An 11,186-nucleotide genomic window follows, 5' to 3' on the forward strand; every position below is an offset into this window, starting at 1 on the left:
GTTACCTGTACTGAATTAATTTGAAATGTTATCTTGTTGAAATGAATTGCTTGGGTTTTTTTTTAAAATGATATATTACTACAATTGATGTATTGAGAAGTCATTGTTTTTGTAGTGCCGCATTTGTTTTGTGAGCCACTTTGAGCGAAATGTGTGGGAAAACAGCATACAAATTAAAGATGCTGATAAGCAATTTCCGATTAACCTACATATCCCACTTGCAAACAACTAGTTTCAGAGGAAAGACGCTCTACCCTTTTCAACGGTAATAACATGTCAAACCAATACATTTTAACTAGCAGCTTATGAGTAACAAAAGATGAAAAAGCCTGGGTGTTGCAATAGTTTTATTCTTGATGCTACCAGGACTTAGATTTTGTTGAAAGCTGCTACGTCCATTGATTGTACAAAATCTTCAAATTCCGTGATCTTCTCTTCCAACAGATCAGTTCCAACTTTATCATCTTCTACTACACACTGAATTTGAAGCTTCTTGATTCCATAACCAACTGGAACCAGTTTTGCTAGAAAGAAAATGAAACAGGTGTTAGAACCAGTGTTCTACCCTTCCTAGGGGCAGAAGCATGCCTGGAACCAATCTGCTCAGTCTGCATCTGTGGGGAGGCTAGCAACCAGGCACCTGAATTAGAAAGCAAACAAAACCCCGCCATCTCATGTTCAGGCAAAGTGTGTTTTAGTTTAACTCAGTGGAGCGAAAAAAATATCCCATAAGGGGAGCCCACTCTCCTAGACTGTCAATGGGGAAGCAAGGACACCTAAAAACATCAGAAGAGCCCTGCTGGATCAGACCAAGGGTCCATCTAGTCCAGCACTCTGTTCACACAGTGGCCAACCAGCCGTTGGCCAGGAATGAACAAGCAGGTGCAACAGCACTCTCCCACCCATGTTCCCCAGAAACTGGTGCACACAGGCTTACTGCCTCAGATACTGGAGGTAGCACATAACCATCAGGGCTAGTAGCCATCGATCACTTAAGTCTCACATGTGACAGAAGGCTGTTTTTATTTTAAAATATGATTAGGTAATGCACCCTCTATGATGCTTTATGGGGTGGGGGCTTGGGAGAATGACAGTAGGATTGCTAAAGCTCTAGAGGCTTCATAACAGATTTCTTAAATCATTTCTAGTACTCCCTAGAGAGACCCCAGCATCCGAAGCTGGCTCCTCTATTACTGCAAGAATCCATTGCTACCTACTGAGACTTCATAAAAGAAAAGGTCCTACCTACCCAGCAGCTAGTAAGGGTGGCATACATTAGTATACAGCCAAAATAAATCCAAAGACAATTTTTGTTTCGATTTATTAAAAGAGATCCTTTTTCTGAAAGCAGTGGGGAGGAGCCCAAAACCGATGAGCCTGGTAAGTTTTATCAAAGAGCTTTGGACTTGCTGCAGAGCACATTTCACCAGCAATCTAATAATGACTGCCTGCACTTGAGACTTCACCAAGTAAGAAATTACAGTGCATTCCATCACTGATCTGCACACATATGCCCCCTCCCCCTTAAAAAACACCACCACCAAGCTCTCTCAATAGCATTTGGTGCTGGTGTACAGGCACCATCCTGGCAGTGCTAGCTCTCATCCCATCTGAGGCCTTAGCTAGACCTACCTTATAGTCTGCGACGGAGGAGGGAAGATCTTGCGTTGTGATTAACGCGAGATCCCTCCTCCATTTACAAGTGAGGTGAGATGACCTCAGGAAGGGAGGCATTGTGCCCGCCATTTTTAAAAAAGAAACAGGAGCGCACAAACGGTCGTGCACAAAGGTACGTCCATTTTAAAAAAATAACTTAATTTCACAGCTCCCCCCAACCTGCTCCTGAGGAGTGCTGCGCCCCGTGCGTGGAGCCGGGTCAAGCTGCGGCAACGGGCCACACGTTCTACGGTCTCAGCCCGGAACCGCGGAAAAAGCGGGCCCAAAGGGGAGGGCGAGATCCCGGGGCAAGGGAGGGATGATCCCTCCCTGATCCCAGGATCCCCTGTGCGTCATGTGGACGCACAGGGACGATCGCGGGGTTTGCCCTGGGGTTTCGCCTAGTCTAGCTAAGGCCTGACTCTCAGATACAGGCAGAAAGGAAAAATCCAGTGGGAAAAGTTTTAGAAACCACACCCTTGCCTGCATCTGTCATAGGCAGGTAGGCGCTGATTGTGGAGTCATCTGGATTGCATGATCCATTCCAGAGTTTTGATGAAACTCTGCAAGAATTCCACACTCTGCCAAATCCAGTAGAGAGGAACTGGGTGGTTCCATTGAACCACAGCTGTCAGAAGACTGTCCATCAGAAGCTTCCAAGGGTTTCTCAGCAGGCAGAAGGCGATAAAGGGAGCGTCACCGCTCTGTGAACCATGCTTAGGAAAGACGTCCCCTAGGCTCCCCTTTAAGAGCATGGACCCTTGTGCTCAACCACTATGCTATGACCTTTCCAACACACCAGTCCATTACTTACAAGAGCCCCAAACCAGGCCATCGGCCTGAATGCTTCTGACGCACTCCTCCAGTTTGGCCATATCGGTCTCGTCATCCCAGGGCTTGACATCCAACAAAATGGAGGACTTGGCAACGAGAGTTGGTTCTAGTGAAACCAAAGAACAGCTCAGTAAAAACAGCAGGAAAAAATTGTTCTAATTAAAACCAAGAACTCACCGCAAAAGCATTGTTGCACATTTTCTTACACTTCCCAAGAAAAAAATTAGATTGGGTTCCAGCTTTTCAGGAAGCTGGTGGTATGATACATTAAATAAAGTACTTCTAAACTTTTAAGATGGGCTTAAATTCTCCAACTAGAATATCACAACCTAACATATAGAGATATAGTCTTGTCTGTTACACTTAAGTTCCCTTCCCCTGATTGAGAAAGGAGCATTATCTAGTGCAACTGCTGATTTTCCACAGTTGGAATACTGCAACTGCTACAGTACAGAACAGTTTCAGGCCAGTAGCTGTGGAATTCTGAATTAGTTATTAGTAGTCGTTATTTCACTATCAGCAGCAAAACCCAGGATTAACTCATCAGCAATCTGACCTACTTCTATATGACTGCCTCTAAAGAGCAATGTTCAACATATGCACGGTGACTTTAATTCATAATGAGATTAATCTAAGAAGAAATTCAAAGTGAGTACACTGAAAGACCCAAAGGCTGATCAACATACTTTTGGCTTTCTTGGATTCATACTGAGCAAGCCGCTCCTCCCTTAATCTTTTTGCTTCTTCGCTTTCCTGTAGAAAAGAAAAAGACCAGGTTAAACAAAACAGAGTAACCGTTTCCATATACCGGGGCTTGCTTGGAACATGAGATTGCTGAACAAGAGAGAAGGAAATCTGATTGTGTTCACCAGGGACTCAATAGGGATTATGGTCTCTATGCACATTACAAAGGCTCTTGTTGCACCTTGTGATTTGTAACTGTTGCTTTTAAGAGGATGGAATGCTTGCTGCGGGTCTACCGGTTTAATTGTCTTTTCAGACTCAAAGTCTCCAGGTCCACGTATAGTACCTGATGAAATGGGTTGTAATCTATGAAAACTCATGCTAATTTTATTAAAATATTAGAACTAAAACAGTTAGTCCATGGCCTGGTTCGCATAATAACCATGGCTTAAAGATGGTGGCTTGTTGAAGTTGCAGCCCATGCCAGGTGCTGGTTGCCTAATCACCTGCTCTGGGGGTGTGGCTAGTTGGAGGGGAAAACAACCCTCCAATGACCCAAAAACAAGCCATCGGGTTGAAGGTTGTTTCCCTTTCAAACAAGCCATGCCGCCCAAGTTCAGACGACACGACAAGCTGTGCCATTTGCGTTTATTCAAATGGAGCCCAGAACGCCCTGGAGTTTAAAAAACGCAATGTGACTTGTTTAACTTGAAGCTCTAGTGCGAAATGGGTCTATATGTACACTACACTTAATCCTTGAATTTGTAAACAGAAGGAAATTTGTAAACAGAAGGGAAAAACCACTACATTATAATATTATTTCCATATAGCGATCAGCTACAACTGGATCATTCAGGTAAAACAAATCATCATGATTTCAGCCGAAAGATGGTGATTTGGTTTTGTTCATCATGTCACCAGTCAAAAGCTTGAAAAAATGTGCAAGTTGTTCATGAGAACTCCCTTTAAAAAGAACTCCAATCTCTACAGAAACATTTCAACACACACTACGGTGCATAAACTGGGCAACAGAAAAAGGATTCTGGGTACCTCTTCTTCATCAGAGCCAAATAGATCAATGTCGTCATCATCTTTGCTGTCTCCACCTGTTGTGTCTTCAACATCTGCAGGACCATATTTTCCCAAAGCTTTCTTCACTCCAGGCAGACTAAGTGAACAGACAAGCTTTCCTTATTTACAGTGCCCTCTTCATAATGGTATGCACTCCAGAATTAAATTGCAAAAGTGCAACCCGGTTTTGCCAATCAATTAACCAGGGCTACCACTGAACTGCACTGACATTTCAAAGTCAAGACACCAGATGCCAGTTAACAAAGGCACCTGCTGCCCAGCTGGCTAGCTTGCTATGCCTCGCACATATAAACATCAGAGAACCAAGTCAGCGTATGCAGCAGAACAAGGTGAGAATATGGTGGTCGAATGAACTGCACAATTTCGGACTGCAGGTGAGGGAGTACTATTTTTTTACTGCTCCCACTCATTTAAATATTCCCTGGAATTAGGTAATTAGCACATGGGGAGGATTCTAGCCGAGCCCTTTGCCTGCAGATTTTTTATTTACAATTTTTAGTATTGGGGAGCAATAAAAAAATATTTATTTTTCTACTTTCAGTCCATTTGACAATCTCATTTTGCTGCACGTGAAGGACTAGGAACAAGCAAAATGTATATCATGACATAACATTTCCTTCTATTATCTGGTTTTCCCTGAGGTGTTCACATAACAATCATATATCGTTGGCCTTAAATTAGGTTCATATCTGCTCTGGCAAACTGAACAGTACTATGCAACCAACAGATCAACCTAAAAATACCTATGTATAATTGATCACCTTGAGACAACTGCAGAGTTCTTCACGAAAGCCTCATAAACCCTGAACTCACCCAGTCCTGTTTTTTTTGGTGAAGGGTTAAACAGCTCATTAAGCCCAGTAATGGAATAGGATTAAATGTTTTGTCAGACCTAGCACTTTGTTTAGAGTGGCTTCAAAATTTAAAACACACACATCCTAATGCAGTGCTAGACAGATGCCTTTTTAAATGGAGGAAGTACAAACATTTTTAAAGCATGAGAACAGCTCCACCTGGTGCCTGACATTATAGACTGGCCTATAGAACACTGAATCTTGTATATTTATTAAATTGTCACAGACATATTTTTTGAAGAGCAGTAGTTAACAGTTGAGTAGAGCCCCTGCTTACATTTTAACGGCATGAATAATGTTCTAGGATGTTTTATTGCGGCTTCTGCTAATAGTACAAAACCAATTTCTGGTAAAAAAATTATCTATTATCCCTAACTCTAAAAATCATGCTCCTATTTAGAGAATCTGTTAGGTCAAATCCCTATGAACAAGAGATTTTAAGTGAGAGGAACAGCTGTATAATTCGTATGCAGCTCAACGTGAAATTCGGTCACCCTAGTATTGTGCTTAGTGTTTGAGAAGGCAAGGAAGATGGGAGAGACAGTCCCATTTTCAACGCAAGGAGGTTTGTAAAGAACTAGATTGAGAGCAGTGGTGGGGCAGAGAACAGATACTGCAAGTGAAGTACCTTTCTTAAGGAAGACCTCAGTTTCCAGGAATAGCATCTTTCATGAGTAATAATATTCTCTAAAAAAAGAAATGAATATTTCACAATTTCCCTTGCAGATAAGCCTTGCAGTCGACGTTAATGCAACTTAGCTTCAACACTTAACATTAAACACTATCTTCTCAAACACCATCAACAGAAGTTAGTTAGGATACTACAAGGACAGCTTCAGGATCTTTCAAAAGCCAGGATTTGGGACAGGTTCTCTAAGTGGCACATTTATGAGAAATTTTCAAGCCGAAATACAACAGCATGATTTTCCAAGGGATGTTAAACCCACCTTATTATTTATTACATTTTTATACCTCTGGGAGGTTCACCACGCCTTGTACGTAAGCTCTAGCCCAGTAGCCATAGGCTACAACAAATAGTATGCAGAGGAGTGAACAGGCTGACAGAGCACACTGTCTCTCTTGTGCACCCAGCACAGAGACCACACAGCAATGCCACACTGGGGGACCCTCCCTTCCTTTCTCCCGGCATAGAAATGCAGATGGTGCTACAAGAGGAGCAAAGCTTTCTGTCTCTTTTCTGCTACCCCCCCCCCCCCCCCAGGCTCATTTGACATTTCTGGCAGGCTAGTAAACTTCGTGGGTTTACCAGGCTGGGTTAAAGATTATTAGGCTTTTCTACCACTGGATTTATTTAATGCCCACAGAAAATTGCTCTTCAACATCAAAAATGTGACCTAAGCGTTATGAGCGTGTAAAGTACCAGAACAGGATTGAGGGACAGTATGCCAGACAAGCTTGCTCGAATATTATCTGTACAGTAAACCATTCAATTAATGCAATTGTTACTGATGTGTGTTTTTCAAGAATTTTTGGAACTGGAAACTTTCTGATTTCCTAAATCTGCTGGAATCTGATTAGTTTAGATTATGCGTACTCCTCATTTTAAGATTACGCCCCTTCCACTCCTTCCTGCATTTGTGGTAAATAGGAAGCACGTATAGAATATGGTTCCTCAAGCAGAGTCATCAGAAAGAAGCTAATCACAACCTTGAAATTGCCTAGTTCAACTGGTAATAACACATTTATTATGTCCGGAACAAAGGCTGAAAACCCAAGATGAAATATAATCCAAATGGCACAAAGTGAATCCTACCTTGCCTTTTGTCTTTCGTAAGACTTAATGTGGTTGTACCATCGGAGGGCATGGAAGAGCTCAGTGGGAGGGGGAACACCAACTGCTTCAAATACTGCGACATCCGCCTGGGATGGGACATACCTATAAGACACGCAGGGCAAAGTGGGTTTATTCCACGTAAACAACTAGCACATAATTATTATAAATTAAAAAATAATCACAGCAAGTCATTCAGATTTACTCCTAAATAGTAACTGAATTTTACAAAATCTGAAGAGAATTCTAATGACAATCTGTCTTTAAAACAATTCTGAAGAATCATAGAATAGCAGAGTTGGAAGGGGCCTACAAGGCCATCGAGTCCAACCCCCTGCTCAATGCAGGAATCCACCCTAAAGCATCCCTGATAGATGGTTGTCCAGCTGCCTCTTCAATGCCTCTAGTGTGGGAGAGCCCACAACCTCCCTAGGTAACTGATTCCATTGTCGTACTGCTCTAACAGTCAGGAAGTTTTTCCTGATGTCTAGCTGGAATCTGGCTTCCTTTAATTTAAGCCCGTTATTCCGTGTCCTGCACTCTGGGAGGATCAAGAAGAGATCCTGGCCCTCCTCTGTGTGACAACCTTTTAAGTAGTTGAAGAGTGCTATCATGTCTCCCCTCAATCTTCTCTTCTCCAGGCTAAACATGCCCAGTTCTTTCAGTCTCTCTTCATAGGGCTTTGTTTCCAGACCCCTGATCATCCTGGTTGCCCTCCTCTGAACACGCTCCAGCTTGTCTGCGTCCTTCTTGAATTGTGGAGCCCAGAACTGGACGCAATACTCTAGATGAGGCCTAACCAGGGCTGAATAGAGAGGAACCAGTACCTCACGTGATTTGGAAGCTATACTTCTATTAATGCAGCCCAAAATAGCATTTGCCTTTCTTGCAGCCATATCGCACTGTTGGCTGATATTCAGTTTGAGTTCTGGAGAACTCAAAAGATTACACTGTATTTTGTGGCCTTTGAGATGGATTAAGAAAATCATTATGGTGATACAATTTTGTAAAAATATATATATTTTCATAGCACTTTCTTCAGAAACTCAATCAAGCTTTGTGATAAGGCAGGGGCTGTATTCACATGAACACAAGCGAAGAGCATTAAATACTTTGCCATGCACAAGCCTTCTATTTTCTGTAAACAACCTGACTGACTAATCTAGCGTTTAACCCACCAACAAACCATTGGTTAATTGCTGGGTTGTTTAGGCCCTTAACAAGTCTTTGGTCCAGGTTCACATGCCACTCTGACAACCTCAGATTATACTGATCAGATGTAATCTCAAAACAGAAGCAGCTTGCGTGTGGATTAATTAATAGCCCCACAGTATACAAGATCACTTGCCCCAAGCTAGATAATCATGTTCGATTATAACCACAAGGATGTATGTGCCAGAATTCTCCACTGCTTTCTATGGAAAAAGGAATGGAACATTTTTATTCTGATCATAGATCTGTGTACTACTGTACTTTGAACACTTGAAATGTCTGCCTATTTATCATGACAGAAAAAAATGAAATCACCATGTTCAAAGGCAGTATACCTCTGAATAACAAACGCCAGTGAGAAAAACTCATTATTACACACAAAATTCAGCTCTTGAAACTTCTTGGCAAGTGCTCAAAAAGGACCTTTTACAGTGGTGTACCAAGAACTGAAATTTCCAATACAGACACATGCAACTGATTCAATACAGGCTCAAGCGCTCCCATGAGTAGGCTTTTGAGTTGGCTATATCTTCAGAAGGTTGTGCAAATAGGCTTTCAGTAAGAAACAAAAAGGAAACACAGATTATGAAGGATTTCTTAGAATAGCTTCCCATGTGAACATATGTAATTTTGGCTAAGAATTATTAATTAAAGTTACCAGCTATCAATCAAAGGGCTAGAGTAGATGTGATATTAAGCATGCGCCTGGCCCTGGGGTGCTGAATTTTTACTTAATAACGGTGGCATTGCCCTGATCCAGATTGGGAGAGCAGCTTGAGGAAAGGGTTAATTTTCCTCTTCCTCCAAGCCATGGTCCTGATCCAGATTACACCCTGCAGGTGTTAGTCAACAAAGTGCTAACATGTGTATTTTGACCCTTACGTTCTTCTCTATTGTCAGAGATTAAGGGCTACTTCAGAGATTAAGGGCACAATCCAATGGACTGGGCTCTCACTGCTCCGGGGCTTCTGAGATTCCTATGCCCTTCCAGGTTGAAAGCTGGTAGGGCGTGAGGAACAGCAATCTTCGCTTCCTCGGCCTATGATCGCCTGTATTTTTGCTAGATGGGCATTTCAGCCCATTTAGTGAGGGTGCTTGGATGGGGGAAAGGAGGCGGCTCAGGATAACTTGTATCCTGGCCTCTCTAGTCTCCTCCCCTTCCTTACCCATCACCTCCTTTCCTCCTCTGAGGTTGCTTTTCCAACATCAGGGAAGCAGCTGGCACAGTTCTTTCCACACCAGATGCGAGGGGGATGAGTATGGTTCTCAACTACTTCTGAGGTAAAAGCACAGTCCTCAACCTCTGAGAGGTTTTCAAGCCACCCTATGATCCCTAGGAAGTTCCCAGGGACCACACAATAACTCCGAAAACACTTCTCAATGAATAAGCAATTGCTGTAAAGACTGGTCTCCCCCTTGGCTCCTTATCCCCCCTCAAGAGTAATTCAGTTAGGCCTAGACTTTCAGATCTAGTACTTCTGGGCAGGACAGATTATATGCCATCACCCATCGAAGCCACAGAAGAGACTTGAGCCCTGAATTCATCAGGCAAACCGCTTTCTCTCTGTCCCACTATATGTAATAAAAGAATAATACAATAAATTTTTGTGACTTTTTTTTAGTATTTAAAAGTTGTAAACCACCTTGGGTACTTTGGTAGAAAGGTGACATAGAAATGTATTAAATAAGTAATACTCGCCCTCCTTAACTGGGTTTTGAAAAGATTACCAGGTAGTGAAGATGAAGCACTTTGGTATTGCTAGGCCTGGGCCCACGGGCTCCTGCCGTCCCTCTATTCTCTGGTGTCAATGGAAGGGGGCAATTTTCAAGGGGGATTGCAGCTGGGGATGGAAGCCAATTCTCCCCTCATGCTGAAATATCCCTTAATCCCCCCAGCATGGCAATGAAAAATCTTTCTATTGGTGCCAACGGGAGGGTTTTTCTAAGCTTAGCTTCCAGGCAAGGGGTGCTTTGGCTCCCCAAAATCCACCCCCTCACATGGCTTAGGAAAACCCTTTCCATTTTTCCATGGAGTAGGAGAAACTCTCCTCCAGGAGAAAAAGAAAGAGAAATATGTATGTTAGGTGTGTGTGTGGGGGGGGAGTGACGAATGGGCAAGAATAGATGAAAAATGTCAGAAATTTTGAAGCCACATGAGTTTCCTAGGGTTTTTTAAAAACTGGGGAAAAAATTTTTGGGGGGGAATAGGAAAAATAAGCAAAACTTTTCTTTCTTTTCTTCTTAAAGCTCTTTACAGATCTAAAGTCACTTTGTTGCTTTAGGCCAGCCTTCCCTAACCTGAGAAATTAATTGGCCAGCTTTGCTTTCTGTGAATTTATACACAGAATTATTTCTAAATTTGCATACATACATCTAAATTAACCTACACATTTTTTTTTTTAAATCTATATTCGACTCCTCTGGGCCTGGCCTCCAAATCTTTTAAGTGCCTAACAAAGCCCCTGGCCACAAGAACTACTTGTCTTCTGCAGCAAATAACTTCACAGTCCCAGCAATCATAATTTTTGGAGGGGGGGGTTGTTTTAAAGTGCTGTGTGCTAAATTTCAAGTTTCTAGCCCGTATGGTATCGCGCCGTGCAGGCTTCCTGCACAACCTTCGCCGCACGCTCCTGCTCAGGCTTGCTTAGGAAGCGAAGGCCAATGAATGGCCCACAGGCCCCGCCATACTCAAGGCAGGCGGGGAGGGAGGGGGCCGGCCTGCCTCGAAGGCCCCGACAAGGCCGGATACAGAAAGACTCGCGGAAGCTCACCCCTCGATGTAGCTCTTATCCGCTAAGAAGGCGTTGAGTAGCTGGAGCCCCGCGGAAGATTTCAAGTCCCCAAAGCCCATGATGGCGCCGCAGTGTCAGGAGGAGGCGGAGCAGGGAAAGACTAAACGGCCCACAACCTCCCACCAGCACAAGCCCGTCCAAAAGAGGACGCGCCTTGGCTTTACGGCCTTTATATACAGAGAGACGGTAGGCGGATCTCTCCGCAAGGCGGGGACTTTTAGCGCGACGTATCCTTCCGCCGCGTATAGGCTACGCTAGAGGAAGCGCACA

At 43.3% G+C, this 11,186-nt stretch overlaps 1 protein-coding gene and 2 non-coding genes across 3 annotated transcripts; all 3 read right to left on the reverse strand.

Annotated features, from left to right (window-relative positions):
• Positions 1-330: 330 nt before the first annotated feature.
• EEF1B2 (eukaryotic translation elongation factor 1 beta 2) lies at positions 331-11,057 on the reverse strand. Its single transcript, XM_063116130.1, has 6 exons — positions 10,896-11,057; positions 6,895-7,017; positions 4,225-4,342; positions 3,177-3,243; positions 2,471-2,596; positions 331-524 (listed from the first exon to the last, which is right to left on the reverse strand). The coding sequence occupies exons 1-6, from the start codon at positions 10,973-10,975 to the stop codon at positions 370-372; spliced, it is 669 nt and encodes a 222-aa protein (XP_062972200.1). The 5' UTR covers positions 10,976-11,057; the 3' UTR covers positions 331-369.
• LOC134393829 (small nucleolar RNA SNORA41) lies at positions 2,839-2,971 on the reverse strand. Its single transcript, XR_010025114.1, has one exon. It is a non-coding gene; the product is annotated as a small nucleolar RNA SNORA41 (small nucleolar RNA).
• LOC134393878 (small nucleolar RNA SNORD51) lies at positions 4,015-4,095 on the reverse strand. The gene has a single exon (XR_010025145.1). It is a non-coding gene; the product is annotated as a small nucleolar RNA SNORD51 (small nucleolar RNA).
• Positions 11,058-11,186: the final 129 nt, after the last annotated feature.

The sequence above is a fragment of the Elgaria multicarinata genome, chromosome 2 (genome assembly GCF_023053635.1).
Source record: "Elgaria multicarinata webbii isolate HBS135686 ecotype San Diego chromosome 2, rElgMul1.1.pri, whole genome shotgun sequence".
NCBI lineage: Eukaryota > Metazoa > Chordata > Lepidosauria > Squamata > Anguidae > Elgaria > Elgaria multicarinata.

Coding starts and splice junctions, on each gene's coding strand:
- EEF1B2 (XM_063116130.1), bottom strand. CDS start 10,975: ATGGGCTTTGGGGACTTGAAATCTTCCGCGGGGCTCCAGCTACTCAAC. Junction 4,343..6,894: donor TACGAAAGACAAAAGGCAAG/GTAGGATTCACT, acceptor CTGTTCACTTAG/TCTGCCTGGAGTGAAGAAAG. Junction 2,597..3,176: donor TGAATCCAAGAAAGCCAAAA/GTATGTTGATCA, acceptor TGGTTTCACTAG/AACCAACTCTCGTTGCCAAG.